The sequence below is a fragment of the Semicossyphus pulcher genome, unplaced genomic scaffold (assembly GCF_022749685.1).
Source record: "Semicossyphus pulcher isolate SPU_LCO1_2020_fin unplaced genomic scaffold, fSemPul1.0.p SCAF_22, whole genome shotgun sequence".
Taxonomy (NCBI): domain Eukaryota; kingdom Metazoa; phylum Chordata; class Actinopteri; order Labriformes; family Labridae; genus Semicossyphus; species Semicossyphus pulcher.
This window is the reverse complement of record NW_027211696.1, coordinates 21,470,708-21,492,457: the sequence shown is the minus strand read 5'-3', so window position 1 is coordinate 21,492,457 and position 21,750 is coordinate 21,470,708. Positions and strand designations below refer to the sequence as shown.

The 21,750-nt window shown below is 44.5% G+C and overlaps 4 protein-coding genes across 7 annotated transcripts in view; 2 read left to right on the top strand and 2 right to left on the bottom strand.

The window, feature by feature from the left end:
• The window catches only part of gpat3 (glycerol-3-phosphate acyltransferase 3), a 14,398-nt gene extending 6,778 nt beyond the window's left edge, over nucleotides 1–7,620 (bottom strand). Inside the window, exons 1-11 of the mRNA XM_069673301.1 lie at nucleotides 7,546–7,620; nucleotides 6,834–7,029; nucleotides 6,586–6,652; nucleotides 3,374–3,662; nucleotides 2,663–2,737; nucleotides 2,486–2,575; nucleotides 2,287–2,380; nucleotides 2,093–2,208; nucleotides 870–925; nucleotides 695–780; nucleotides 359–487 (exon numbers count right to left, since the gene is read on the bottom strand). Coding sequence (XP_069529402.1) covers nucleotides 359–487; nucleotides 695–780; nucleotides 870–925; nucleotides 2,093–2,208; nucleotides 2,287–2,380; nucleotides 2,486–2,575; nucleotides 2,663–2,737; nucleotides 3,374–3,662; nucleotides 6,586–6,652; nucleotides 6,834–6,977 — 1,146 coding nt within the window. The 5' untranslated portion in view covers nucleotides 6,978–7,029; nucleotides 7,546–7,620. The remainder of the gene's footprint in view (nucleotides 1–358; nucleotides 488–694; nucleotides 781–869; nucleotides 926–2,092; nucleotides 2,209–2,286; nucleotides 2,381–2,485; nucleotides 2,576–2,662; nucleotides 2,738–3,373; nucleotides 3,663–6,585; nucleotides 6,653–6,833; nucleotides 7,030–7,545) is intronic.
• Nucleotides 7,621–7,761: 141 nt separating this feature from the next.
• abraxas1 (abraxas 1, BRCA1 A complex subunit) lies at nucleotides 7,762–10,937 on the top strand. Of its 3 annotated transcripts, none has more exons than XM_069673304.1 (9): nucleotides 7,762–7,844; nucleotides 8,411–8,501; nucleotides 8,575–8,611; nucleotides 8,703–8,769; nucleotides 8,844–9,013; nucleotides 9,324–9,443; nucleotides 9,530–9,614; nucleotides 9,692–9,803; nucleotides 10,200–10,937. In XM_069673304.1, the coding sequence occupies exons 1-9, from the start codon at nucleotides 7,764–7,766 to the stop codon at nucleotides 10,484–10,486; spliced, it is 1,050 nt and encodes a 349-aa protein (XP_069529405.1). In that variant the 5' UTR covers nucleotides 7,762–7,763; the 3' UTR covers nucleotides 10,487–10,937. The 3 variants fall into 3 exon arrangements, with proteins under 3 accessions (XP_069529405.1, XP_069529404.1, XP_069529403.1); XM_069673303.1 differs by having other exon boundaries at nucleotides 8,844–9,040; nucleotides 10,203–10,937; XM_069673302.1 differs by having other exon boundaries at nucleotides 8,844–9,040.
• Nucleotides 10,938–11,196: 259 nt separating this feature from the next.
• mrps18c (mitochondrial ribosomal protein S18C) lies at nucleotides 11,197–12,256 on the bottom strand. The gene is made up of 6 exons (XM_069673305.1): nucleotides 12,174–12,256; nucleotides 11,965–12,017; nucleotides 11,786–11,869; nucleotides 11,571–11,628; nucleotides 11,425–11,484; nucleotides 11,197–11,340 (listed from the first exon to the last, which is right to left on the bottom strand). Exons 1-6 carry the CDS (start codon nucleotides 12,232–12,234, stop codon nucleotides 11,264–11,266), a joined length of 393 nt encoding a protein of 130 aa, XP_069529406.1. The 5' UTR covers nucleotides 12,235–12,256; the 3' UTR covers nucleotides 11,197–11,263.
• Nucleotides 12,257–12,924: 668 nt separating this feature from the next.
• Nucleotides 12,925–21,627, top strand: helq (helicase, POLQ like). 2 transcript variants are annotated; one of them, XM_069673307.1, is made up of 19 exons: nucleotides 12,925–13,119; nucleotides 13,314–13,537; nucleotides 13,990–14,614; nucleotides 15,060–15,238; nucleotides 15,827–16,027; nucleotides 16,103–16,175; nucleotides 16,879–16,976; nucleotides 17,083–17,181; nucleotides 17,407–17,552; nucleotides 17,630–17,869; nucleotides 18,100–18,241; nucleotides 18,590–18,694; nucleotides 18,796–18,976; nucleotides 19,145–19,302; nucleotides 19,373–19,471; nucleotides 19,762–19,935; nucleotides 20,025–20,138; nucleotides 20,640–20,774; nucleotides 20,887–21,627. In XM_069673307.1, the coding sequence occupies exons 2-19, from the start codon at nucleotides 13,361–13,363 to the stop codon at nucleotides 20,986–20,988; spliced, it is 3,048 nt and encodes a 1,015-aa protein (XP_069529408.1). In that variant the 5' UTR covers nucleotides 12,925–13,119; nucleotides 13,314–13,360; the 3' UTR covers nucleotides 20,989–21,627. The 2 variants fall into 2 exon arrangements, with proteins under 2 accessions (XP_069529408.1, XP_069529407.1); XM_069673306.1 differs by having other exon boundaries at nucleotides 18,775–18,976.
• Nucleotides 21,628–21,750: the final 123 nt, after the last annotated feature.

The window sequence follows — 21,750 nt, the reverse complement described above, 5'->3', positions numbered from 1 at the left end:
ACACACACACACACACAGTACACACACACACAGTACACACACACACAGAGTGCACACACACACACACACACACACACACACAGTACGTACACACACACACACACAGATTACACACGGTACACACACACACACACACACACACAGTACGTACACACACACACACACACACAGTACACACACACAGATAGCAGCATACATCATAAAGGTTTACATTTCCCTGATGGTGATTGAGAGTTTCACAGACTGAATGCTGCCCCCTGCAGGCAGACAGCAGTAACTACAGACAGTGTTTCCAGGCTGGACTGCAGACTGAAAAACAGGTTCATCTTTTCATCCTGTGATGGTGTCTCAGGTGTACCTGGATGGTCATGGGGGGGAGGTACCACACGTTGACCACGATGGCCCAGCTGGTCATCATCCGCAGCAGGTAACTGACCATGTTGAATTTACCACTGTTCCAGAAAGCGTCTCCAAAGCGAGGGTCGTACTGAGACACAGAGAGACGAGGAGCCGGAGACATTTAACTCTGGTGGGTTTGAATGTTTGATTTGTTGTGAGAGCAGACGATCAAACTGAATAAGCAGCCTGTGTAAGATGGTTTCTGCCCCAGATCCTGCTTAAAAAAACACCATTTTCAGCAGTTTAAAGCTCCTTTTAAAGTGTAATTACGTAATTTAACATCTTATATTTGCACCTTGATGGCGACTGGGTAAATCGTCCCTCCAATCTCAAAGCTTCCCTTCTTAAACATCATGACAGAGGTGTTGTTGATGCAGGTTCCTGTTACAAACACAGACACAGGCACAAGATAACTAAAGCATGAAACCACCACCATCATCATGGTCACGTGACGGGCTGCAGACTCTGACCTTCAGGGAATATCAGGATGGGAAGTTTGGTCCGTGCTGCGACGTGAGCTCTCAGCCTGCAGACACAGAACAGAACAGTCGTACACTGATCTTCATCACTTTGTTTTCGTCATCAGAAACGATGATGAAGGAGTTTACTTCAGTACAGAAACTCTGAATCCTGAATACTCATCCGCCATGTTTAAATCCTGTTAAAGAGCAGTTCTGCTACGTTTAAACCTGGGCAGCAGCAGTGAAACAGGCTGTAACGGCTGCAACATAATCCTTGATGGGTCAAAGGTCGTCCACTAAAAGTTCTTGTTGTTTCCACTGACAGGCTCAGATTGTTCTTCTAAGTGTGTGACAACATGACAGAAAGGATCCCTACAGAGATAGACCTTTTTGTTACAGAGGAAGATGATTGTTTTAACCACACACAGACGTTACATCGCTCTCTGCAGACACACCAGACTCCATTCAGAAAAACACTGATTTAAGCTCACAGGACACAGGAGCTGCTGGTCTGCTGCTGCCACGTTTGGTTTCTTTGATTGTGTAAAATCAGTGTTTTTCTGAATGGAGTCTGGTGTGTGTGCAGAGAGCGATGTAACGTCTGTGTGTGGTTAAAACAATCATCTTCCTCTGTAACAAAAAGGTCTATCTCTGTAGGGATCCTTTCTGTCATGTTGTCACACACTTATAAGAAACATTTGCCCCCAGTGATTACGTTGCAGCCATTTCTGCGGCCAGCTAAAAATATCTACTGGAGCTTTTCCAAATTTCCAAATATTTTTTTATCAGCACACACGTCAGAGACAACCAAGTCCTTGGAATCAAAGCAGAAGTGCTCTTACTTCCTTCCTGTTTAAACTGCTTTTAACAGAAAGAAGAAGAAACGTCACAATCGCCGTCTTCATGATGGAGCCTGACGGAGTAAAACCACCAGCTGACTAAAGGTCTGATCACACCAGAGGCAACGCCTCAGCAGAACCAACATCCTGTCAATGAACCCTTTCACAATAATAAAGATGTCGCTGTGCTTAAATGACCCTGTGTTATCCTGACTATGTTAGCTTAGTTCAGTGGAGGACGCTCTGTTGTATCAGCCGGCAGCCCTCCTGAAAGAGACACAAATAACTGATTCTCATTTCAGTGGAGACTCTAATATGAAGGTTTCAGCCTCACATGTTTTGTGAAAGTGGCCCAGATCTCCACCCCTCGTGTTTCCTCTCTGTGAGTCTCACCTGCTGGTCACGGCGTGGCGATCTCTCATCTCAGACCTCTCGAACCAAACATGAGGACACGACCTCACCATCGACCTCTGAATGACCCCCAGCAGACCTCCGTGAACCTGACCCACCTGTGTAACGACACAGAGTGATGACATCATGACATCGTAACAGCTGGAATAAGAGACGAGTCTGTGGAGGAGACTCACCATGGCGTAGCAGCCGTCGTTAGCCAGAATCACCACGTCGATGGGCGTGGTGTGGTTAGCGACGCAGATTCCTCCTTTCTTAGGTTTGTTTTCTCTGAGAAGAAGAAACGCGCTTTGTTAGCAGCCTTTGATGATTGATGATGGTGACACCTGACAGAAAGGAAAGAGACAGCAGCTGCACACAGCGAGCGGCACTGACCTGTTGTGGTAGTGGATGGTGGCCGACAGTCCTCGGGCACAGATCCTGTAGCAGGTCAGATGCACCAGCTCGCTCAGCCAGTTCTTCACACTGACACAAACACAGGAAAGGTTTACCTGAGACAGAAAACACTTTCAACGATTTATGTGAATGTGTTTCTGTGTCGTCTTCATGTACCTGCTTTCTGGCAGAAATCCAACAAACGTCGTTCCGATCACGAGCCAGGAGAGGCCGATGATGGCCAACGTAATCCTGCAGGGAGGAGGGAGGGAGGACATGAGGGAAAGACTGTGCTGTAACTGTGCTCATCCCACACATGGATCCAAACAGCTACCATGGATCTACAAAACACTGCTCTTTGTCTTTCACCAAGGAGACGGCTGTCTGTGTTTGGTGTGAAACCAAACTATGATCTCTTGTCAACCTGGACAAGTAGTTTTGTTGCCTTAACCAGACCAAACAGCGACCGTTTGGCTGCAGTCTGTTCACGTTTATGGGGGCTACAAGCTAGCTACAAGCTAGCTACAAGCTAGCAAGCACTGAGTCCTCAGCGGTTTGTTGCAATGCTACTGAGCTGATCAAACACAATAATTCAGTCTGGTTTGTTCAGATGTGTAGTTAAATTTCTGGAGAGGTGAACATAGGAAATGTATCTTTGCGTATATACAACTGAGAGGTACGAATCAGGCTTGTGCTGACCTCTGACACCCTGCTCAAGGGTCTTACTATGTCTCTTATATCTGCGATGTTGTCCACAAAACAAGGACACGTTATAATTAACCTGATTTATTCTTTCAACTATTCTGAGCGGCTCTAAACTTTGAAGGCGATTCTCGCCACATCAGCGTCTCCCTGAGGAGGTGAGAGTCTGCGTCGCCTCTCACTGACCTGAGGGGGAAGAGGACTCCGTAGCGTACGAAGACGCCGAGCCCCCAGAAGATGGTGAGACGGAGGCTGATGTAGCGGAAGTTCTGGTTGGTTCTGGTGAGGAGGTTCCAGGAGGCCAGCTCCTCGGAGGAGAAGCGCTGGGTCACCTGGTCGTCCACGATGCTCTCCAGACCTTTCTTGTAGAAGTAGAAGGCGTCGCTCAGAGCAAACTCCCCCCCGGCCAGAGATCGAGAGCGCCTCAGCCGCACCATCTCCTCCTCCATCGAGCCCCCCGCACGCTCAATGATGCCTGGGCAAAAAACACAAGACTGTAAGTTACAACTGAACCAATACTCAGCTGATATCAGCTCCTTTGAAACACGTTGGTGTCGGTCAGATACCAAAACAGTTGCTTATTCATTGTCTAATAGCTTCAGTGGCAGAAGATCAGCTGATATAAATAAACATACTTTTTTGATATGAATTTCCTTCAGAGTGACCCAGATCTGTTTCAGGGAGATTTTACGTGTTAAAAATAAACTTCTCTTCGGGGGATAATTCTGCTTCTGAATGACCTGAGACACAACTCACTGTCTGAATCTAATGATCAAGATCACCCTGAAGCTAACACTTACAACCCAACGCTAAAACACACTGAGGGTGGACAAGCTTTGGTTTGGGTGTTTCCTTGAACCATGACCTCTTGTTTGCTGTCTGCCTCCACGCCTCTGAGTACACAAGGATGTTCCTTTAATGTGATGAAGTTTAATAAGACACAAGAGGAGGATACACACACAGCAGTCAGGCCGGGTCTTCTCTGCTTCCTCTTCATAGAACTACAGTGTTTAGTAACCTGCAGAAGTATAAACAGTTTATTCACGTGCTGATTGCAGCATATTCGAGGTGTTAGTTTCTGTTAGGGAGACTTTGACTCATAACCTCAGTGCCATCCTGAAACAGTGTAGTACACTGCGTGATGTAACATCAGACATGTGACACATTAACCAGAACAAAAAGGCTCCTCTGTGTGTTTTAAACAAAAAATAAACATTTGCATTGTCGTGCAAAAAGCTGCACGACTCCAGCGTGTGGAAGGTTACATGAAGGTTCAAACTGAAGGATGTAGAGTTCTCCATGAGTGTATAGGACCTCTTTCTAAAGCTTGAAATGAGATTAAAACAAGCTGCAGTGGAGGAACAGTGTACCTTATGTTAAGAAGAAGTCTGAGGATCACGAGAACGCTGACCTCTCTCAAATGTTTAACCCCTCAATGTTCAGCCTTATTTCCCCTAATGCTGTTACACTCTGCACAGTGAGGAAGCTCTGTGTTTGAGCAGCAGTCACATATAGATGTGTCTGTGAACAGTACGTCTCTGGTTTCCAGGAATGATCTTTATCACTCAACACTCAAAATGTAAATATATAAACTGTCACGTCACGTTGAACATGTGTTTTCTACCCAGCTGCTCATCCTGAAGTGTTTGTAAATGGTAAACATGTGGACAGGATGGTGACACACTGACTGTCAACTATTAACAAGCACAGTTCCAGTGTTTCACAATTTCTTTATTTCAGTGCCCCAGTGTTCCAGGATTCAACTGTTCCAGTGTTTCAACTTTGAAATGTTTCAGTATTTTAGTGGTCCAGTGTTTCAGTATCCCAGTGTTTCAGTACTCCGGTGCATTAGCATTGCAGTGTTCCAGTTTATCCATGCCACAGCGTTCAAACTGTTTAGTATTCGAGTTTTCCAGTATTCAGAGTTGCTGTGTTTCAGTGCCCCAGTGCTTCAACGTTCCAGTGTGTTGGTATTTCAGTGTTTTGATATTCAAGCGTTCCAGTGTCTTCAGTCCTCCAGTTGTCCAAAGGCCTAAATTCCAGCATTCCAGTGCTTAAGCATTGCAGTGTTCCAGTGATTCAATGCTTCAGCGTTTCAGTTTCACAGCGTTCCAGTTGTTTAGTATTCAAGTTTTCCAGTATTTCCATGTTTCTGTGATTCAGTGGTCAAGTTGTCCAGTGCTCCGGTGTTTCAGCACTCAAGCATTCCAACATCCCAGGGTTCCAGTGTTTAAGTAGTCCAGTGGTGCAGTGCTTCAGTGTTTAAGCATACTTGCATTCCAACATTCCGTGTCACAGCGTTCCAGTTGTTTAGTATTCCAGTGTTCATTATACAAGTTTTCCATCATTTGTACAGTGTTCCAGTATTCTACTATTTGAGTGTTTTAGTATTCCAGTGCTCCAGTGTTTTCACTGTTTCAGCTTTCCAGTGATCGAACATTCCAGTGTTTCAATACTTCAGTGTTTCAGGGATGCAGTTTTCTACTGTTTCATTAGTCCAGTGTTTAAGAGTTCCTGTGTTTCCATGTCATTACATTCCAGTTGTTTAGTATTCCAGTTTTCCAGTGCTTCAGTGATTAGCATACAGTCAATACAGCATAACAGCGTTCAAATGCTCCAGTGTTTTCAGTGTTTAATGTTCCCGGGGTTCAGCCCTCCACTGCTCCTGTATTGCATTGTTCCAGATGTTTAGCATCCCAGCTCTCCAGTGTTTCAGTGTTTCATCTGAAAGTCATTCAGTATTTCAGTGGACCAGAGCTCAAGCTTACCCCCCCCCCCCCCCCCCCCCCCCCCCGAGTCCACCGCTGCTGCTACTTGACTAAAGTTATGTAATCTGTTCTTGCATCATCATCCTGAGATGAGCCATATGTTTTTCACGCTGCACCCCGACATCAGACGCTGAAACCGACCAATGAAGCAATGAAGATCCCCCCATACACACACACACACACACACACACACACACAGCGTCACATGATCTCTGTCTGCAGCTGAAACAAACCCCTCAAACAGCAGCACAGAAAGTGCTGAGAGCACAAACAAGGAACTACAGCTGCTGCTTCCACACTCACCACGTCTCTCATGACTGACTCATGTCACAAAGTTTCACAGGAGCTCAAATATCCTCAATCTGGTCTATATCTATATGTTTTTATTGTTTTAAGACTGAATTTAAACGTCTATCCACAGAGAACGGCTGCAAATTAGCTTCATACAGACATGCAATAGAATTGCAGAAGCACAAGTGTGTGTGTGTCTAACATTCGGACTTCCTTCAGTTTTTTTTGTGTGTGAAGTTCTTATTTTGCACATTAAATATGTGTTGGATGTTGTTTCAGGGTATCTTTGATCTTTGTATGTTTAATGAGCCCCATGTTTTCTCAGTTCATCAGACTCACCGTTGGGCAGAGGCACCGGCACGCTGGGCTGCTCCTGCCGTCCTCTCTGGATTCGTATCGTGGCCCACTACAAAGAAAGTTATTTTCAGATGACCTTTGACACGCTGCCTTCTGCTGCACATTTCCAAACTGTACAAAAACACATTAAGTAAGAAGTGCAGAGGGTGACCACATGCAGACTGTCTGCAGCTCATGCGACTCTACTCTAACAGAGAGAAACCTGAAAGAAGAGGCTCTGTTTCTGTTACCTCCAGAATTTTGACCAGGATCTGGATGTAGACCCCGGTGACCCCCAGAGAGAGGCCAAACATGGCAGGCAGCATGATGAGGAACACCACCACAAACATCCACACCTGGAAAACACCTGCAGCCACAGACCACAGGTCCTCCATCTCTGACAGCTGATGGAGCCACAACTCTGCAGCTCTGAGGTCACGTCATCATCTGCAAACAGGAGACACAACCAGAGTCAGCCCGATTTACAGAGTGGTTCTATGGATCCAACACTTACGGACGGAAATATCTCAACTACTGTTTGACAGATTACATTTTTATACACACAGTCCCATCGGATGGAAATGAGAAGGTCATGCCTGCGTTATACATCAATAAACAGTTTATAAGGAGGTAACATATCAACCAGCTACATATATTATTATTATATTAGTATTAGCTCCTTTGAGTTATAATAGTTGCTCATTATTTTTCTTTAACTTTGAATACAAGACTTGAACTAGTGTTCCAGCATCTTTATTTGGTTTTATTTCTGCTTAACTCCTTTAATTCTTCTCTGGTTGTTTTAAAGTGCAGATGTTCTGCCATCCCCGCGGGTATAAACAAGCTACAGGAAGGAACTAGCTGTACCGTTAGTCGCTTATTGTTAACTAGCTAAACTAAAGTAAACTAGATAACAACCAACAGTGGCACAAACAACATGCATATTTCTGTCTAAATAAATACCTGAGAGTCGCTGGGGCAGTCCCAGCTGTGTAAAATGTCCTGCAGCAGCGGAGAAACTGGATCTTGTGTTCCCAGTGGAGAGCCAGCTCAGTAGGCTGTGTAAACCACGCCCCTCCGGCAGCATCATCATGGTGGACTGCGCTGGAAAAACGCAGATCGTTACTGCGCTAATGTTGCGCTTCAGTGACGCTTCTTCATCTTCATAGTCAACAACAAGTATGGCGGAGCCGACTGTGCGTATGTCTGGCATTGTGTTAGCTTCATTAATGTTCCAGCATGTTAACAGTGATTCAGACGTGGTGAGAAACTCTTAAATTAATATATCATAAAACGTCCATCTGTTTGCAATTGATCCCACGGAGCGGTTAGCTCAAATGTCTCCGGTTTAAGAGGAAAGCTAGCAAACAGAGCACAAGTTTCCAAACGTTGTTAGCGAACTCTCAAGTTGATAACTTATTGTTTGACAGTTAACTTGTTATGACTTCAGCCTGTAATTTGGAGTATTGGTGAAATGTTTCTTATTTAAAATATGCTACAGCCCCACAACCCTTTTTTTTTTTACAACTTTTAGCGCCAAGCTAAGCGTCAACAGCTCCTCTGTACCAGACTCCATGAAAATAATCCACACATTAAGGTGACACCGATTCTTTAAAAGTATGAATACATTTTAAGAGGAATGTGGGTCTGCTGGTAACTTCGGCACATGTATGAAAAAACATTTACTACATTAGTGTAATTCCAACATAAAGATCTGGCGCCCAGTTACCGCCCACCGCAGAGCTACTGGGAGGTGTTCCACAGCATTAGACAAAAACAGGGAGTTTAAAGAAATCATCTTCAGCAATGATTTTTACTTCCGTTGCAGGAAGGTCTGATCCTCGGAGAGAGCAGGTTTGAAGAGCAGATCACCATCAGTGATTCTCAGGCGGATCACATTCACATCGAGGAAACCTACAGTAAGTTAATTATTGTGCACAGTTGCATCTTCACTGATCCCTCACATAATAATCTGATTGATTTCTTACACAGATGTCCAGAAGCACATCGCCTGCCACAAACTGAACCAGTGAGTGCTTGTAACATCTTTAATATCTGATCTCAGATCTGATCTTCAGCAGCAGATGTTCTTAATGTTTTGTCCTGATCTGTGTCTGCAGCTTCTACAACAGTGTGGGAGAGGTGGACCTGGATACTATAAAGAAAGTCCTGGCAGACAATAAGGAGGTAAAAAAGAAAGCATCAGATGGATGTATTTGTGGATTTGAGATGTTGATCTGTCATGTGTTGAACTCTATCAGGAGAGCGTGATCGGATGGTACCGACAGCGCAGGAACACGGACCAACAGATGACATTCAGAGAGAGAATCGTCCATGAGAAGCTGAAAACGACTCTGTCCAACCCGCACATGATCTTTGTGCTGCTGACGCCCAGCAAGTTAACCCCCCCAGGCTCCACACACAGGACGGAGTACGCTGCCTTCATCTCACGCAGCAGGTTGATTTTATCTTCTGTCATGGGGATCGATCTAACAGGAAACACCGCCTCTCGCTGGTTATGTTGAGAAATGAGAAATTTAAGATGCAGCACTCTTTGTTGTGGAAAAATAAAGTAGGCACGTTTCACCGGTTTCTTTCCAGATTTCTAGAAAAAAGAATGAATCAAAACCTTCGACCTTCGACCTTCGCCTTATTGCTATTCTTCTCATCTGTGATTTAAAGAGAGTATTTGTGTGTTTTCTTTGCACACATGCTGAATACATGTTGTGTTTCCTGTGAAGGAGGTTCTTGAACGTTCCTGTTCTGGTCAATAATCTGGGTTTACTGGAGCAGCTGGCATACTGGAAGGTTTCTGCTCCGTGTTCTGCAGCAGGTTACAACCTCACTATGAAGAAACACGGGTAACACGACACGCACAGGAAGAGGAGGTGTACATCACGCCTGTGTCTCTGCGCGTGTGACTATGTATCTATTTCTTTTGTTTCAGGTCAAAGTTCTTCTCGTCGAACGGGCTGCTGAGAGACGTCAGCGAGGTGAACGACATGAACGACTCTCTGCAGGAGGAGATGCAGGTGAGCAGCAGCAGCAGGTGAACTGTTGTGTTTTTAACCTCCTGTTGCTTCACACTCTGTGTTTGTGTGTGTGACAGAAAGCGTGCAGCGAGGTGGAGGAGAGCGAACGCCTGGTGGAAACTCTGCAGGCAGAAGTTTCAGCTCTCAGGAGGAGGCTGAGAGAGAAGAAGCAGCGCGGAGCAGGAAAAGGTTCGCTGCTGTCTGTGTGTGTCACACTTTGAGAAGGTGTCAAACATAAGTGGAGTAAATGATTAGCTGAAGGATTTGTGGCGTTGACGGTGTTTGAAGCAGCTTTGAGGCTTATTAACAAGCTACAACTTGCTTGACAGCTTATTATTTTTTCTTTTGATGGAGCTAGGCTAGCAGTTCCCCCCTGCTTCCATTCTTTGTGCTAAGCTAAAGATAGGCATGTAAACTAAAGTTAAACAGGCTGTATGTGCAACAACATTAGTCTACATCTTATCAGACTCGGAGCAGTGATGCAACGGGCTATGTGGTGATCGGATAAACATCATTTAATGACAAATTAGTCATTGGCAGGATTCAGTCATGATCTCTGTTTAAAGTGAGTTCTCTGTCCTTCAGCAGAATCAGACGAGGATCCACCCGTGCAGAAGAACAACCTGCGGCTCAACGAGGCCGTCAGAGCTCTGTTCTCCTGCTCTCCTCTGTTCCACACTCGGACTTTAACCCTCGAGGGGTTTCCTGTTCCTGTCGGCTGCTGCAGCCCCGAGCAGGTCGAACACGACGTCTCCACAATAACCAGTCAGGAAACTCTCGCTGTAACGCTGCATCCAGGCAGGAAAAACTCTCTGAAGAGGATGAAGGAAATGCCCGGGAGGGAGAGGAAACGCAGGAAGAGCAGATCCTGAAGGGAAAGTTTTCGTCATTATGCTGGACACTGAAAATAAGGAAACACTTAATAACGTTTGCTCTCTACAGCATGCAGTTATTTTGCGAATGTGATGGAATAAAGGATCCAAAAGGTCAGTGTGACCATCGGTCTCTACATGATAAATGATCATCTGAGAAGTACCGACTTACAGACTCGTTTTTACTCAGCACATTGGCAGCAATGTTCTCATGGAACCCAAACTCCATCTGGTTTTTAATCACTTTGTTGGTTCATTCACTCGTTGACGTTCAGCTTATTCTGATGTCACTAAAGCTGTTATGTAACAGCAGTGATGATGGTAAACACAAAGCAGGTTAACATGAAGATGTACAGTTATGATATATTTTGAGAATTGTTTAAAGAGAATAAAAATGTTTTGGTTAAAACGTGTTGAAGTCACTTATTTAATAATAGAAATGCAGTTTTATTGTGTGGAACAAGCTAAGAGTCTACAGCCAGCCTAAACTGAACTGAACAGTGTTTTACAAAACAAGAACAAGCTTTGAACAAGTTTCTGATCCGTCATACCTCCATGATATTCACTCCTTTTCTAATAAGCATGAAGGTGCTTGAGTTGTGATTGTAATGTTGGGACATATTTAAGTTCTAAAACAGAAACTTTTCTTCTGACATGTGACCCTGCAGGTGAAAAAGATATACTTTACAAACTGACAGCAGTCACATGACTCAGAGTTAACAGGCTTTAATAAACAAATGATGCAACACAGGAGACACACAGACGCACTCGGATCCTCTAATCCAGATGCTTGATGCTACAGATGTTCGGGTCCTTCATGAACTGTGGATGTTTGTGGGTCACCGACATGAAACCTGGATGGAAACAGTTGTACAAACTCAAATAAGATTTGTGGTGAAACATAACTTAAAAGAATGAAACCGTAAACGAAAGTTTACCCATGGAGTGAGCTTTCTTTATAGCTTTAGAAATTTCCTTTTGTTTCCTTCCACACAAGCCTGTGAGACAAAACAAAGGGACATCATGAACCAAAGAGCAAACAGGAAGAGATGATTCTGAGACAGCTAGCTGCTAAGCTGCTCACCTGTGATGTGTCGCCCATAAATCCTGCCCGTGTGAGGAGAGATGAACTGGGACAGCAGCTGGAGAGAAGACAGGTCAGAGTTAGAACCATTACTGACCCTGTGGTTATTACTGAAGTACTTCATCTGATTATTGCAAAGGATTGGCTTTTTTAATGATCCAGTGTTCATATATATGTATTATTGAATGATGCAGTCTAACAGGTTCCTCACTCACCTGAACGTTTTTGTAGTCCACTGTGACGTTGCACAGAATACATCCTTTCTTTGGCTCTTTGAACGGGTTGTCCATCTTAACAAGCTTAAACGTGAAGATACAAATAACATTAAATGTTACATGACTGTTACCCATCATTTCTGATATATGACTTTTTAAAAAGCAATATAAATACATACCACGTCATTTTTCTGTTGAACTACATTTGAAGTGGCTGTAAGACTCCTTAAACCTGCAGGAATAGATCACATTTAACAACAGCACATTAGCTGGCTAACGTTAGCGTTAGCAACATTATCTGTAGTTTATACACTAAATCAAAATCATAGTTACTCTAACACTTAATAAACATTATAAAACATTCAAACAGATGTAAAAGCAGCCTTACTTGCGTTTCCATGTGGCGATAATACAGGCTTTAGCCTCTGTAACCCCCTGAGAGCGAGCATTTTTGACCTGATACAAGACCGGATGTTGTCTACAAGGACTTCCGGTGTTTTACTGGTTTTTCACAACAATTTGTTCCGTCCACTTACAGTCAACTTTTGCTACAATGAACGTAAAATCTAACTATAATCACAAATACCCTGCATATATCCTTGGTGTGATTTTTTTTGTACTCGTAGATTTTAAGTTTCTTGAATAAATGCAAATATTTCATATTTAGTCGGAAAAGATTATATGTTACCCTCTCCAAAGGTTTAGAAGACAAGATAGAAATCCCCCGGGTGAAGGGGTAGAGTTAGAAAATATTTCTAGTTTTAGAAACAAAATAAATGATCATGAATATATTCGACCTTGTCCCATTAACCCCATTAAATTATCTATGTGACTGTCCCCCAGTGCCTTAATTAAGTCACCGTCGACAAGGATGATAAACCGTCGACAATTATAAATTCACAGACAAAGGCGCCGATTAGGCAAAATGTATTTTTATTATTATTTACCTATCATCGGCCTAAATTTGGTACTTTTCAGAAACATGCTGAGGCTGAACTAGTTCTAGTAAGTAAGCAATCCCTGCATTTCAAGTGTAAGCTCTGCTAGCTAGCTATCTGGTAAACCGAAGGCGGAAGTGATGGTGGGATTTCTCTCTTGCTCTGTCGAAGATGTTGAAGAATTTAAAATCTGGAGCTCGTTGAGCTGTTGAGACCTTCATTCCAACCAAGTCTCATGTTTAAAAGCAGCCTTTGTTTAATTATTATATCATCAGACTTTGAAATACTTTTTTTAATTCAAGTGCTTTTTTAAATTAGTAATTAAGTTCCTCGGGGAACAAATTAGGACGTCCAACCGCCTGGAGTAACGTTAAGCTAGCTTAACTAGTCAAATAGGTAACGTTTCTGAGGCTTTATTATGTATACTAACTACCTAAACGGCGTTATAATTACAACAACACGGGTACTGAAGTATAAACTATGTGTTGCAGCTGCACGTCTTTAAACATTTTGTTAGTGTTTTTGTATCAAAGTTTCAGGATAATTTTTTGCTAACTGACACTCCATTTACTGTATTTATCTCTATACAGTCTATGACCATGTCTGACATGTAGCGGACAGCTGAACCTGGACAGTAATGAATGCTGGGAATTCAGAACTCAAAGTGAAGAGAGTTTCCTCCAGGAAGAGGTCGCGGGACAGCCTGAAGACTCACCTGACACCTACCAGGAAGAGAGGAGGGGGTCCCTGTCTACAGCAATGTCCCACAGACTGGAGGCTCAGCAGCATCATGGCTGATGAACAAGCTGTGGAGGTGTGTTATTGTCCAAAGTATTGATCTACAGCTGAGATGATCAGTCAGTTGAGTAAAATAATTGACACGTTGGTTACAGCATCTTAAATGTCAATATTTGCTAGTTTTGTTTCTCTTCTATGAAGGTAAACACAACGTTTAAATAACCAAACTATCACTGGTTCCAGACAGATTATGAATATTTGCTTTTTTTTTTGTCTTCAGTGATATTTACCTGAATATTTCTGCACTCTAAATACATTTTTCTAGCCTCTTGAATTCAAATGTATGATCTTAGTTTCTCTTCTATGACTGAACAATTTTCTAAAAAAGACCAAAAAGTAGTTTGTTCATTTTAAATCTGAATCTTTACTATTTCTTTTGCCTGTGTGCAGTCTAAGAGAAGAGTCAGTGTAGCTGTTATCGTTTAACTGGCTGAGCTGTATATTAACAGTATTGTGTTTTACTGTTAGTTCTGCAGTGACAGTGAGGACCTGTTCGGGGACTATGACAGCATCCTGGAGGACAGCTCTCTTCTGGCGAAGCTGGATGAGGTTGAACAGATTGAGAGGCAGCTTGATGTCCAGCCTCCAGCTCACACAGAAGCCGCAGATCAGCCAGACTTCACGAGTCTGCGGCCATCCAAAGACGTCCAGAAACCGTCCTGTGAGGACATTCTCACAGACTCCATCCTGGATGGCCTCGGTGATGAACCCTTCGAGGACTTACCCGCCAGTCTGCTTCAGTTTCAGGAACAAGTGAATGAGAGTGTGAAGAGGAGCAGGCTGCAGGATGGAGATAAAACCTCCACACCTTCTAGAACGTCTGACAGGAACATGGAGGATAAATCGAAGAGGAAGGCGAGGAGGAGCGTGGCCGACCAGCTGAAGAGGACGATGCTGGGTAACGCAACCGCTCCCTCCAACGTCTCTCGGACCGCCGTATTGAAAGAAGCCGTGGTATCTGAGGAGATCAGCGTTGCCATGCAGGCCATGGAGACTGTGTCTGCTGAGACCACTGACCTCGGGCCCTTCTTTGGACTCCCCACCAAAGTAAAAGACCTGATGTACAAACTGAGAGGAATCAAGACTTTATATGGTGACGAACCTTATTCTTAGTTTTTCTCTAGAACATCTACAACAATTCTTGATCACTAATGTCTGTCTGTATTGAACAGAAGAGGACCTAACATAGAGCCCTGTGGAACACCTTTTGTGCCAGGGTTCCTACATAGACTTGAACGTTTTGGAACATGCCTAATTTCAACAGTTTTGACATTTTCAAGTTTAGAAACATTCTTTTTTTGGAATATCACCTTATCATTAATGTCACTCATGAAGCAAGAATTAACAAAATATTTATGTTCCAGTTTTTGTCGTGTAAGAATTTGCTGTTTTTCTTTTTCTTCCATGATGATTGAGGAACCAATCAATCAAGGCTTCTGATTTAGCCAACTAATATCCAGATTACTGGTACCAGATATCTAGGCCTACTATAGTTAACTATTCCTTTAAATGATATAACTTGTATTTGTTTTTTCCAGACTGGCAGGAGACGTGTCTGAACCTGGACTGTGTCCAGCAGAGGAAGAATCTGATCTACTCTCTCCCCACCAGCGGAGGGAAAACTCTTGTTGCAGAGATCCTCATCCTCAGAGAGCTGCTGTGCAGGAAGAAAGACTGTCTGTTCATCTTACCGTACATTTCGCTGGTGCAGGAGAAGGTACTGGGACCTAAGAAAAGACACATACAGAAGGAGAAGGATTTTCATGTTACGTAGTCAAGGTAGTCAAGATCTGTTTTTCAAGACAAACCACAACAAACCGACTAAACGTGACTGCATATAGGACACATCTTCAAACAAACCAACAGCAGAGAAATTACACGCAAATCAGATCCCAGAATAGGGCTTCTGTGTAAAACAGAAATAATAATTATATTGTAGGCATCAAATTAAGATTGAGTGCATATCAGCAATAAAAGAAAGACTATCAGTTTTGTGGAGAACAGAAGAGGACCTAACGTAGAGCCCTGTGGAACACCGTCTGTAACCTTAAAAAGCCTGATTTTAAGCCACTAGAAACTACTGCCATGGTTCCTACTTAGTCTTGAAAGTTTTGGAACATGCCTAATTTCAGCCATTATGTTTTTAAGGTTAGAAATATGTTTTCATTGAAATGAAAATCTTGAAAAATAATTGATACTCAACATAATCTTGTGATTCATCTGCACAATATGTCATGTTAATCAAAGAAAACATTGAAATTCTCTTAAAGCTGTACATACCCTGCATGGCTTGTTCATTTTGCAGGTACGTGGGTTAGCGAGCTTCGGCCTGGAGCTGGACTTCATGGTGGAGGAGTACGCTGGCAGTAAGGGCAAGTTTCCTCCAGTGAAGAGAAGAAACAAGACGTCACTTTACATCGCTACGATCGAGAAAGCCCACAGCCTCGTCAACTCTCTGATAGAGAGCAGCAGGATGGAAAACCTCGGGCTGGTGGTGGTCGATGAGGTACAAGCCCCCCTCTGTTTGAATGAGAGATGTTTGAGTCATGACGTGTGATTAACATGTATCTTCTATATGCAGCTCCACATGTTGGGTGATGGCAGCAGAGGAGCGATTATTGAAATGACTCTGGCCAAAGTTCTCTACATGAGCAGTAAGTGTCCTCATTTTACTTCCATTCATTTTAAGCCTTTGCCCAATTTATACATATTTTGTGGTCTAAATGACTAAAAGGTACTCCAGTAGATGTGTTCATCCTGCAGCAGAGAAACAGGCTGTAACGGCTGCAACATAATCCTTGATGGGTCAAAGGTCGTCCACTAAAAGTTCTTGTTGTTTCGACTGACAGGCTCAGATTGTTATTCTAAGTGTGTGACAACATGACAGAAAGGATCCCTACAGAGATAGACCTTTTTGTTACAGAGGAAGATGATTGTTTTAACCACACACAGACGTTACATCGCTCTCTGCAGACACACCAGACTCCATTCATAAAAACACTGATTTAAGCTCACAGGACACAGGAGCTGCTGCTCTGCTGCTGCCTCGATGGGATAGTTTGTTTGTTGTTATTGTGTGACTTTGGGGTTTCCAACTGGATCCATCACAATATATATAACAACAAAATAATAACAGGGTGAGGCAGCATTAGAACAGAGATCTGGGTTCATCAAGGTAAAATCACTGGTTTTGTCAATGGAGTCTGGTGTCTTTGCAAAGTCTGTTTGTGGTTTTAAAAAGAGAATTTTAGTCATTTAGACCCTATAATATGTAACTATAGAGCCATGGTTAAACAATAACCCTTATCAGAGTTGTCTTAATGAACCCGTAAAAACCTTTTTAATGAATCATCCCAGAATCAACTCAGATAATTGGAATGAGCGCCACTCTGGGAAACATCAAAGACCTGCAGACGTTTCTGAGGGCTGAAAATTACACAAACGACTTCAGGCCTGTAAGTGATTTTAAATACTCCAGAAACACATCAGTGACCTCTGTTGCACTGACATGTTCCTCCACCTTTACTATATACTTATTAAAGCATCCTGGTCTCTGTTCAGGTCCAGCTGAAGGAGTACGTTAAACTAAAGGACACGATCTATGAGGTGGATCCAAAGGAGGACGAATGTTTCAGATTCTCTCGAGCTCTAAACTTTAAGGTCAGTACGAAACTCCTGTTTTAGTTTGGAGAACAACAAGAAGTCTTCAGGTTCACCGCCCGTTAGATAAACACCAACAGACGTTTATTTGAGGTTCTTGTAAAGCAGGACACAGCGTGTAAATCGTACGACTGGTGAAAAGGTAAATAATGCTCGCTGCCATCAGAGGTTTAAAATCGCACTGATTTTCACGGCTTCATGTGTGATCTTTGTTTCATCCCTCAGTACTCGAGTGGGATGCAGAAAATGGACCCGGATCACATCATCGCTCTGGTGACCGAAGTCATTCCGGCACATTCCTGTCTGGTGTTCTGCCCCACCAAGAAGAACTGTGAGAACGTCGCAGGGATGATCTGCAAATACCTGAAAGAGTGAGTTCCCCTCGGGCTGACGCCTCCTCTCTGCTGACGTCAGGACAGACTGATGATAAGTGCCGTTCTCTTTTCAGGGACTTCCTGCAGCTTCGGCAGGAGGAGAAGTCCGTCCTCCTGCGGGAGCTGCGGGAGAGCGGGAACGGCTCGCTGTGTCCGGTGCTCAGGAGGACGGTGCCGTACGGTTTGGCGTATCACCACAGCGGGCTGACCTCCGAGGAGAGGAAGCTGGTGGAGGAGGCCTACTCCAACGGGGTCCTCTGCCTCCTCACCTGCACCTCCACCCTGGCTGCAGGGATCAACCTACCTGCACGCAGGTAAAGCACTCATCCAGCCAAGTATCCTTAAAAATGAAGCAAAAATATATATTTCATGTTTAGATTTAAACAGTGTGTTCTGTTTGGGGAAGCTGTTGGCTCAGTCATGTCCTTTAGTCTGTCTCCAGAGTGGCACCAAGTCTGAGTCACGATGGAGACGTTTGTGTTCTCTTTCTCATGTGATGATAAATGTGATCTGTTCTGTGTCTGACCCGGTCGTCCTCCATCAGAGTGATCCTGCGCTCTCCGTACCTGGCCACAGACTTCCTGAAGAGGAGTCAGTACAAACAGATGGTGGGCCGGGCCGGCCGGGCGGGGATCGACTCTGTGGGAGAGAGCATCCTCATCCTGCAGGACAAAGAGAGGAACATGGTGACTCACAGCACGCTCTCAGTTCCCCGAGCTTATATATAGTTTATTTTGTAGTCTAGAACAAATGATTTCAATGAATGCAGTCTGTGACTGACAGAACCTCTCCTGGCTGAATCATAAGAACGTAACCGTGTGTCTTAAGTAGAATATGGATCATGAAACTACGGCTCCCAAGATGCATTTCGGCAAACTAAACCAATCACAGAACGTTTATAAGTAGCATTAAAGGCACATGGAGGCTAACAGGAAGTATTCACACCTGAGAGGCTGGGACTGATACATTTCTGTCGTTCTTCCTTAAAAAGGATTTGAATGTTTTTCTTGACTCATGCTGTGTTTTCGTTTCAGGCTCAACACCTGGTGTGTGCCCCGATGGAGAAGTGTTTCAGTAACCTGAAGCACGACGAGGGAAAAGGCCTCCTGAGTCTCATCCTGTCTCTCGTGGGATTAAACGTAAGACTGATTTTAAGCCCTGACCTGAGCACGTCACAGTGTTTGAAGCTGGAGATGAATCGGTGATGTGTTTGCTCCAGATCACCTCGTCATGTGACCAGGTGAGGGACTTCCTGTGTGGCACGCTGCTGTACGTGCAGCAGGAGCAGCTGTGTGTGGAGAGGAGTCTGTGGGAGGAGGTGCAGCAGTGTGTGGAGCTCCTGAAGGAGAAGAATCTCATCACGGTGGCTGCAGACGGTCAGACTCTGCAGGTCACCAAGCTGGGGAAAGCGACCTATAAAGGTAACACACCTCAGTGTCTGCAGGGATTTGGATGTTAGCCGTCCCACGTTTCATCCCGAGCCATCATCAGGTCGACTTTAAATGTGTCCGAGATTACACCTGCAGAACTCGTGACGTTAGCTTAGCATGCTAACAGATGTTTGAGCTCCTCTCTGTCGTCCTCCTCAGGCTCTGTGGATCTGGCCCACAGTGACGTCCTCTACAAAGACCTGTCTAAAGGTCTGGAGGGTCTGCTGCTGAACAGTTACTTGCACCTGGTCTACCTGGTGACCCCGTACGACATGATCTCACAGTGCAAGCCCGACTGGATGACGTACTTCAGACAGGTACACACAGCGTCAGACGCGATGAAACCACTTGTTAAGAGCTCGATATAAACCTGTGTTTCTGCTGCAGTTCACCCTGCTGTCCGCCTCAGAGCAGAAGATGTCTGCAGCCGTCGGAGTACCGGAGAGTTTTGTGGCCAGAAAAGCTGCAGGACAGTCAGTGAAGAAGGTACAGGATGATATTTAACTCACACCTCCATGTCAGCGAGGAATGGAAGCTGAAAATCTGCACGTAGCTGGAACGCCTTGAAAGAAATGTAGTATTTTCTCAACAGAAGAAAAGGTGGAGAAAAACGACAGGACAGGGACAGGAGCTGAATTCATAAAGGACCTTTTTTGCAAGCACAAACGTCTAAAATATGTCATAAATAAGGACAAGCTTATATACCTGAATTTCCCGTTAAACTCTTGTGCAGTGTTTCATCTCCTGTCCCGTGTGTTCTCGTCCTGCCCTCTCAGAGCGTGAACATGGAGGTGGTGAGCAGGATGTACCTGGCTCTGGTGCTCTTTTCCCTCCTGAAGGAGACGAACCTGTGGAGCGTCGCCGACAGGTTCCAGCTGAGCCGCGGCTTCATCCAGACGCTGCTCAGCTCCTCCTCGGCCTTCTGCTCCTGCGTGCTGCACTTCACAGAGGTACCACACCTGAGATAAACCTCCATCCCTGTGTGTGTGTCTGATCTGAGCTCTGTGATCGATGTGTGTGTGTGTGTGTCTGCTATCAGGAGCTGGAGGAGTTCTGGCCGTTCAGAGCGCTGCTGAGCGAGCTGACGAGGAGGCTGAGCTACTGCGTGAGGGCCGAACTCATCCCTCTGATGGAGGTGGCCGGAGTCATGGAGGTCAGTGAGGAGCTGCACATTGATTATTTATCAAATATCAGTGAGCAGGTTCAGAGATAAGGGCCTGGGTTTGATATCCTCCAGAGGGGGGCGCCAGAGAGCTGAGATGCTGCAGGAGGTTAACTCGCAGCACTTCTCAGATATGAACAAACACATGAAACACAGTGTGACTTCATGGTATGGCTGACGTCCTTTCAAAATAAAAGCTCAGCTCACTGTTAATGTGAATACATATAGACTAAAGATCTGTCCGGAGTAGAGTTGGGAATTACGGCTCTTTGAAAGGGACCGGATCTTATGGCTCCGTTCCTGCCGAGAGCCGTTCCGGCTCTTTGAAAGGGAACGGAGCCATAAGATCCAGGGTGAGAGAGTGGTCGGACTCGCACCAAAGAGCCGTTGAAAGGAATCAGATCGTCCGTGAACACTCGCCCTGAGTAAAGTTTCACCTTCAGACACCTTTAACACGCAGTCCTTCACCCTCAGTGTTTGTTTCTCCTCCAGCTGAGAGCGAAGCAGCTCTATAACGCCGGCTATAAAACACTGACTCACCTGGCGAACGCCGACCCGGCTGTCCTCTCCAGGACGATAGAAAACATGTTCAACAAACAAGCCAATCAGATCGTGGCCTCGGCCAAGGTGAGCCATGTTTACCTGTGTTTAAACCTGTTTTAATGCTCTCGCCCAGAGAACGTAGAGATTAACGTGAGGTCTGTTTGTGTGTATCAGATGACGTCTCTCTGTGTTGCAGATGCTGCTGAGTGAGAAAGCTGCGGCGCTGCAGGAGGAGGTGGACGAGCTGCTGACGCTGCCGTCCGACCTGCCCCAAGCTTCAAACACAGAACAAGTCTGAGTTAGTTTATCACAGAGGAGTTTTATTCTCTGTGCGCGCTCTGTTTTTATTGTTTCACGCACAAATCTTATTAAAATAATGTGCAAGAAGGACGCAGCTCGATTCTTTTGTGGCGGCTGATTTAATTCAGTGCTGACGTAAGAAGACGTTCATGGTGTTCAAGTTTATTTGAATCAGCTGGTGTCTGTCTTTATCATTTATATGTACAATAAAACACATCACTGCACCACAGCTGTGCGCACCTGGAGCCTCCTGCAGCAGCCGTTCTTCCGTTAGCATGATGCTAACGTTCATGTTTCCTAAGTGGAGGTTTATCATTGGTGACGGCTTTAGTTTGACGTCACCAAGCTGCTCTGTGACATCAAATACGATTTAGAGGCTACATCAGTAAAACTAGAGGTCAGTCTAATCAACACGAGGCCGCGGACAGGGGGAATGACATCACACTGTCAGGTGTTTTACCTGGACAGACACCTGCAGGTAGACTCGGACACAGCTGAGGGACAGTCAAGAATTTCAGCTGTTTCAGTTTGATTTAGAAACTTCACGTTTTTCACGAGATTGAAAACGCTGAAAGAATCTGTTCATATTTATTTCATGACGCACTTTGTTTGTTATTAATAAAACATTTGCAGAAGATTCGTGAGACTAACTGGAGCCACATGTGGAATATTTTATTCAGCAGTAGTTTTAGTCTCTGTGTTAGCAGCGTGTCCTCTTTGTTTCTGTTCCTCTGTGACTCTTCATTAATACATTTGATCA

Bases quoted from the DNA above. Each gene is read 5' to 3' on its own strand.
- abraxas1 (XM_069673302.1), top strand. From the start codon at position 7,764: ATGGCGGAGCCGACTGTGCGTATGTCTGGCATTGTGTTAGCTTCATTA. The intron at 7,845-8,410 runs GTGAGAAACTCT...CTTCCGTTGCAG, and splicing joins TTAACAGTGATTCAGACGTG to GAAGGTCTGATCCTCGGAGA. The intron at 8,502-8,574 runs GTAAGTTAATTA...TTTCTTACACAG, and splicing joins TCACATCGAGGAAACCTACA to ATGTCCAGAAGCACATCGCC.
- mrps18c (XM_069673305.1), bottom strand. From the start codon at position 12,234: ATGCTCGCTCTCAGGGGGTTACAGAGGCTAAAGCCTGTATTATCGCCA. The intron at 12,018-12,173 runs GTAAGGCTGCTT...CTATTCCTGCAG, and splicing joins ATCGCCACATGGAAACGCAA to GTTTAAGGAGTCTTACAGCC. The intron at 11,341-11,424 runs GTAAACTTTCGT...GTTTCCATCCAG, and splicing joins AAAGAAAGCTCACTCCATGG to GTTTCATGTCGGTGACCCAC.
- helq (XM_069673306.1), top strand. From the start codon at position 13,361: ATGAATGCTGGGAATTCAGAACTCAAAGTGAAGAGAGTTTCCTCCAGG. The intron at 17,553-17,629 runs GTGAGTTCCCCT...TTCTCTTTTCAG, and splicing joins ATCTGCAAATACCTGAAAGA to GGACTTCCTGCAGCTTCGGC. The intron at 20,775-20,886 runs GTGAGCCATGTT...TCTGTGTTGCAG, and splicing joins AGATCGTGGCCTCGGCCAAG to ATGCTGCTGAGTGAGAAAGC.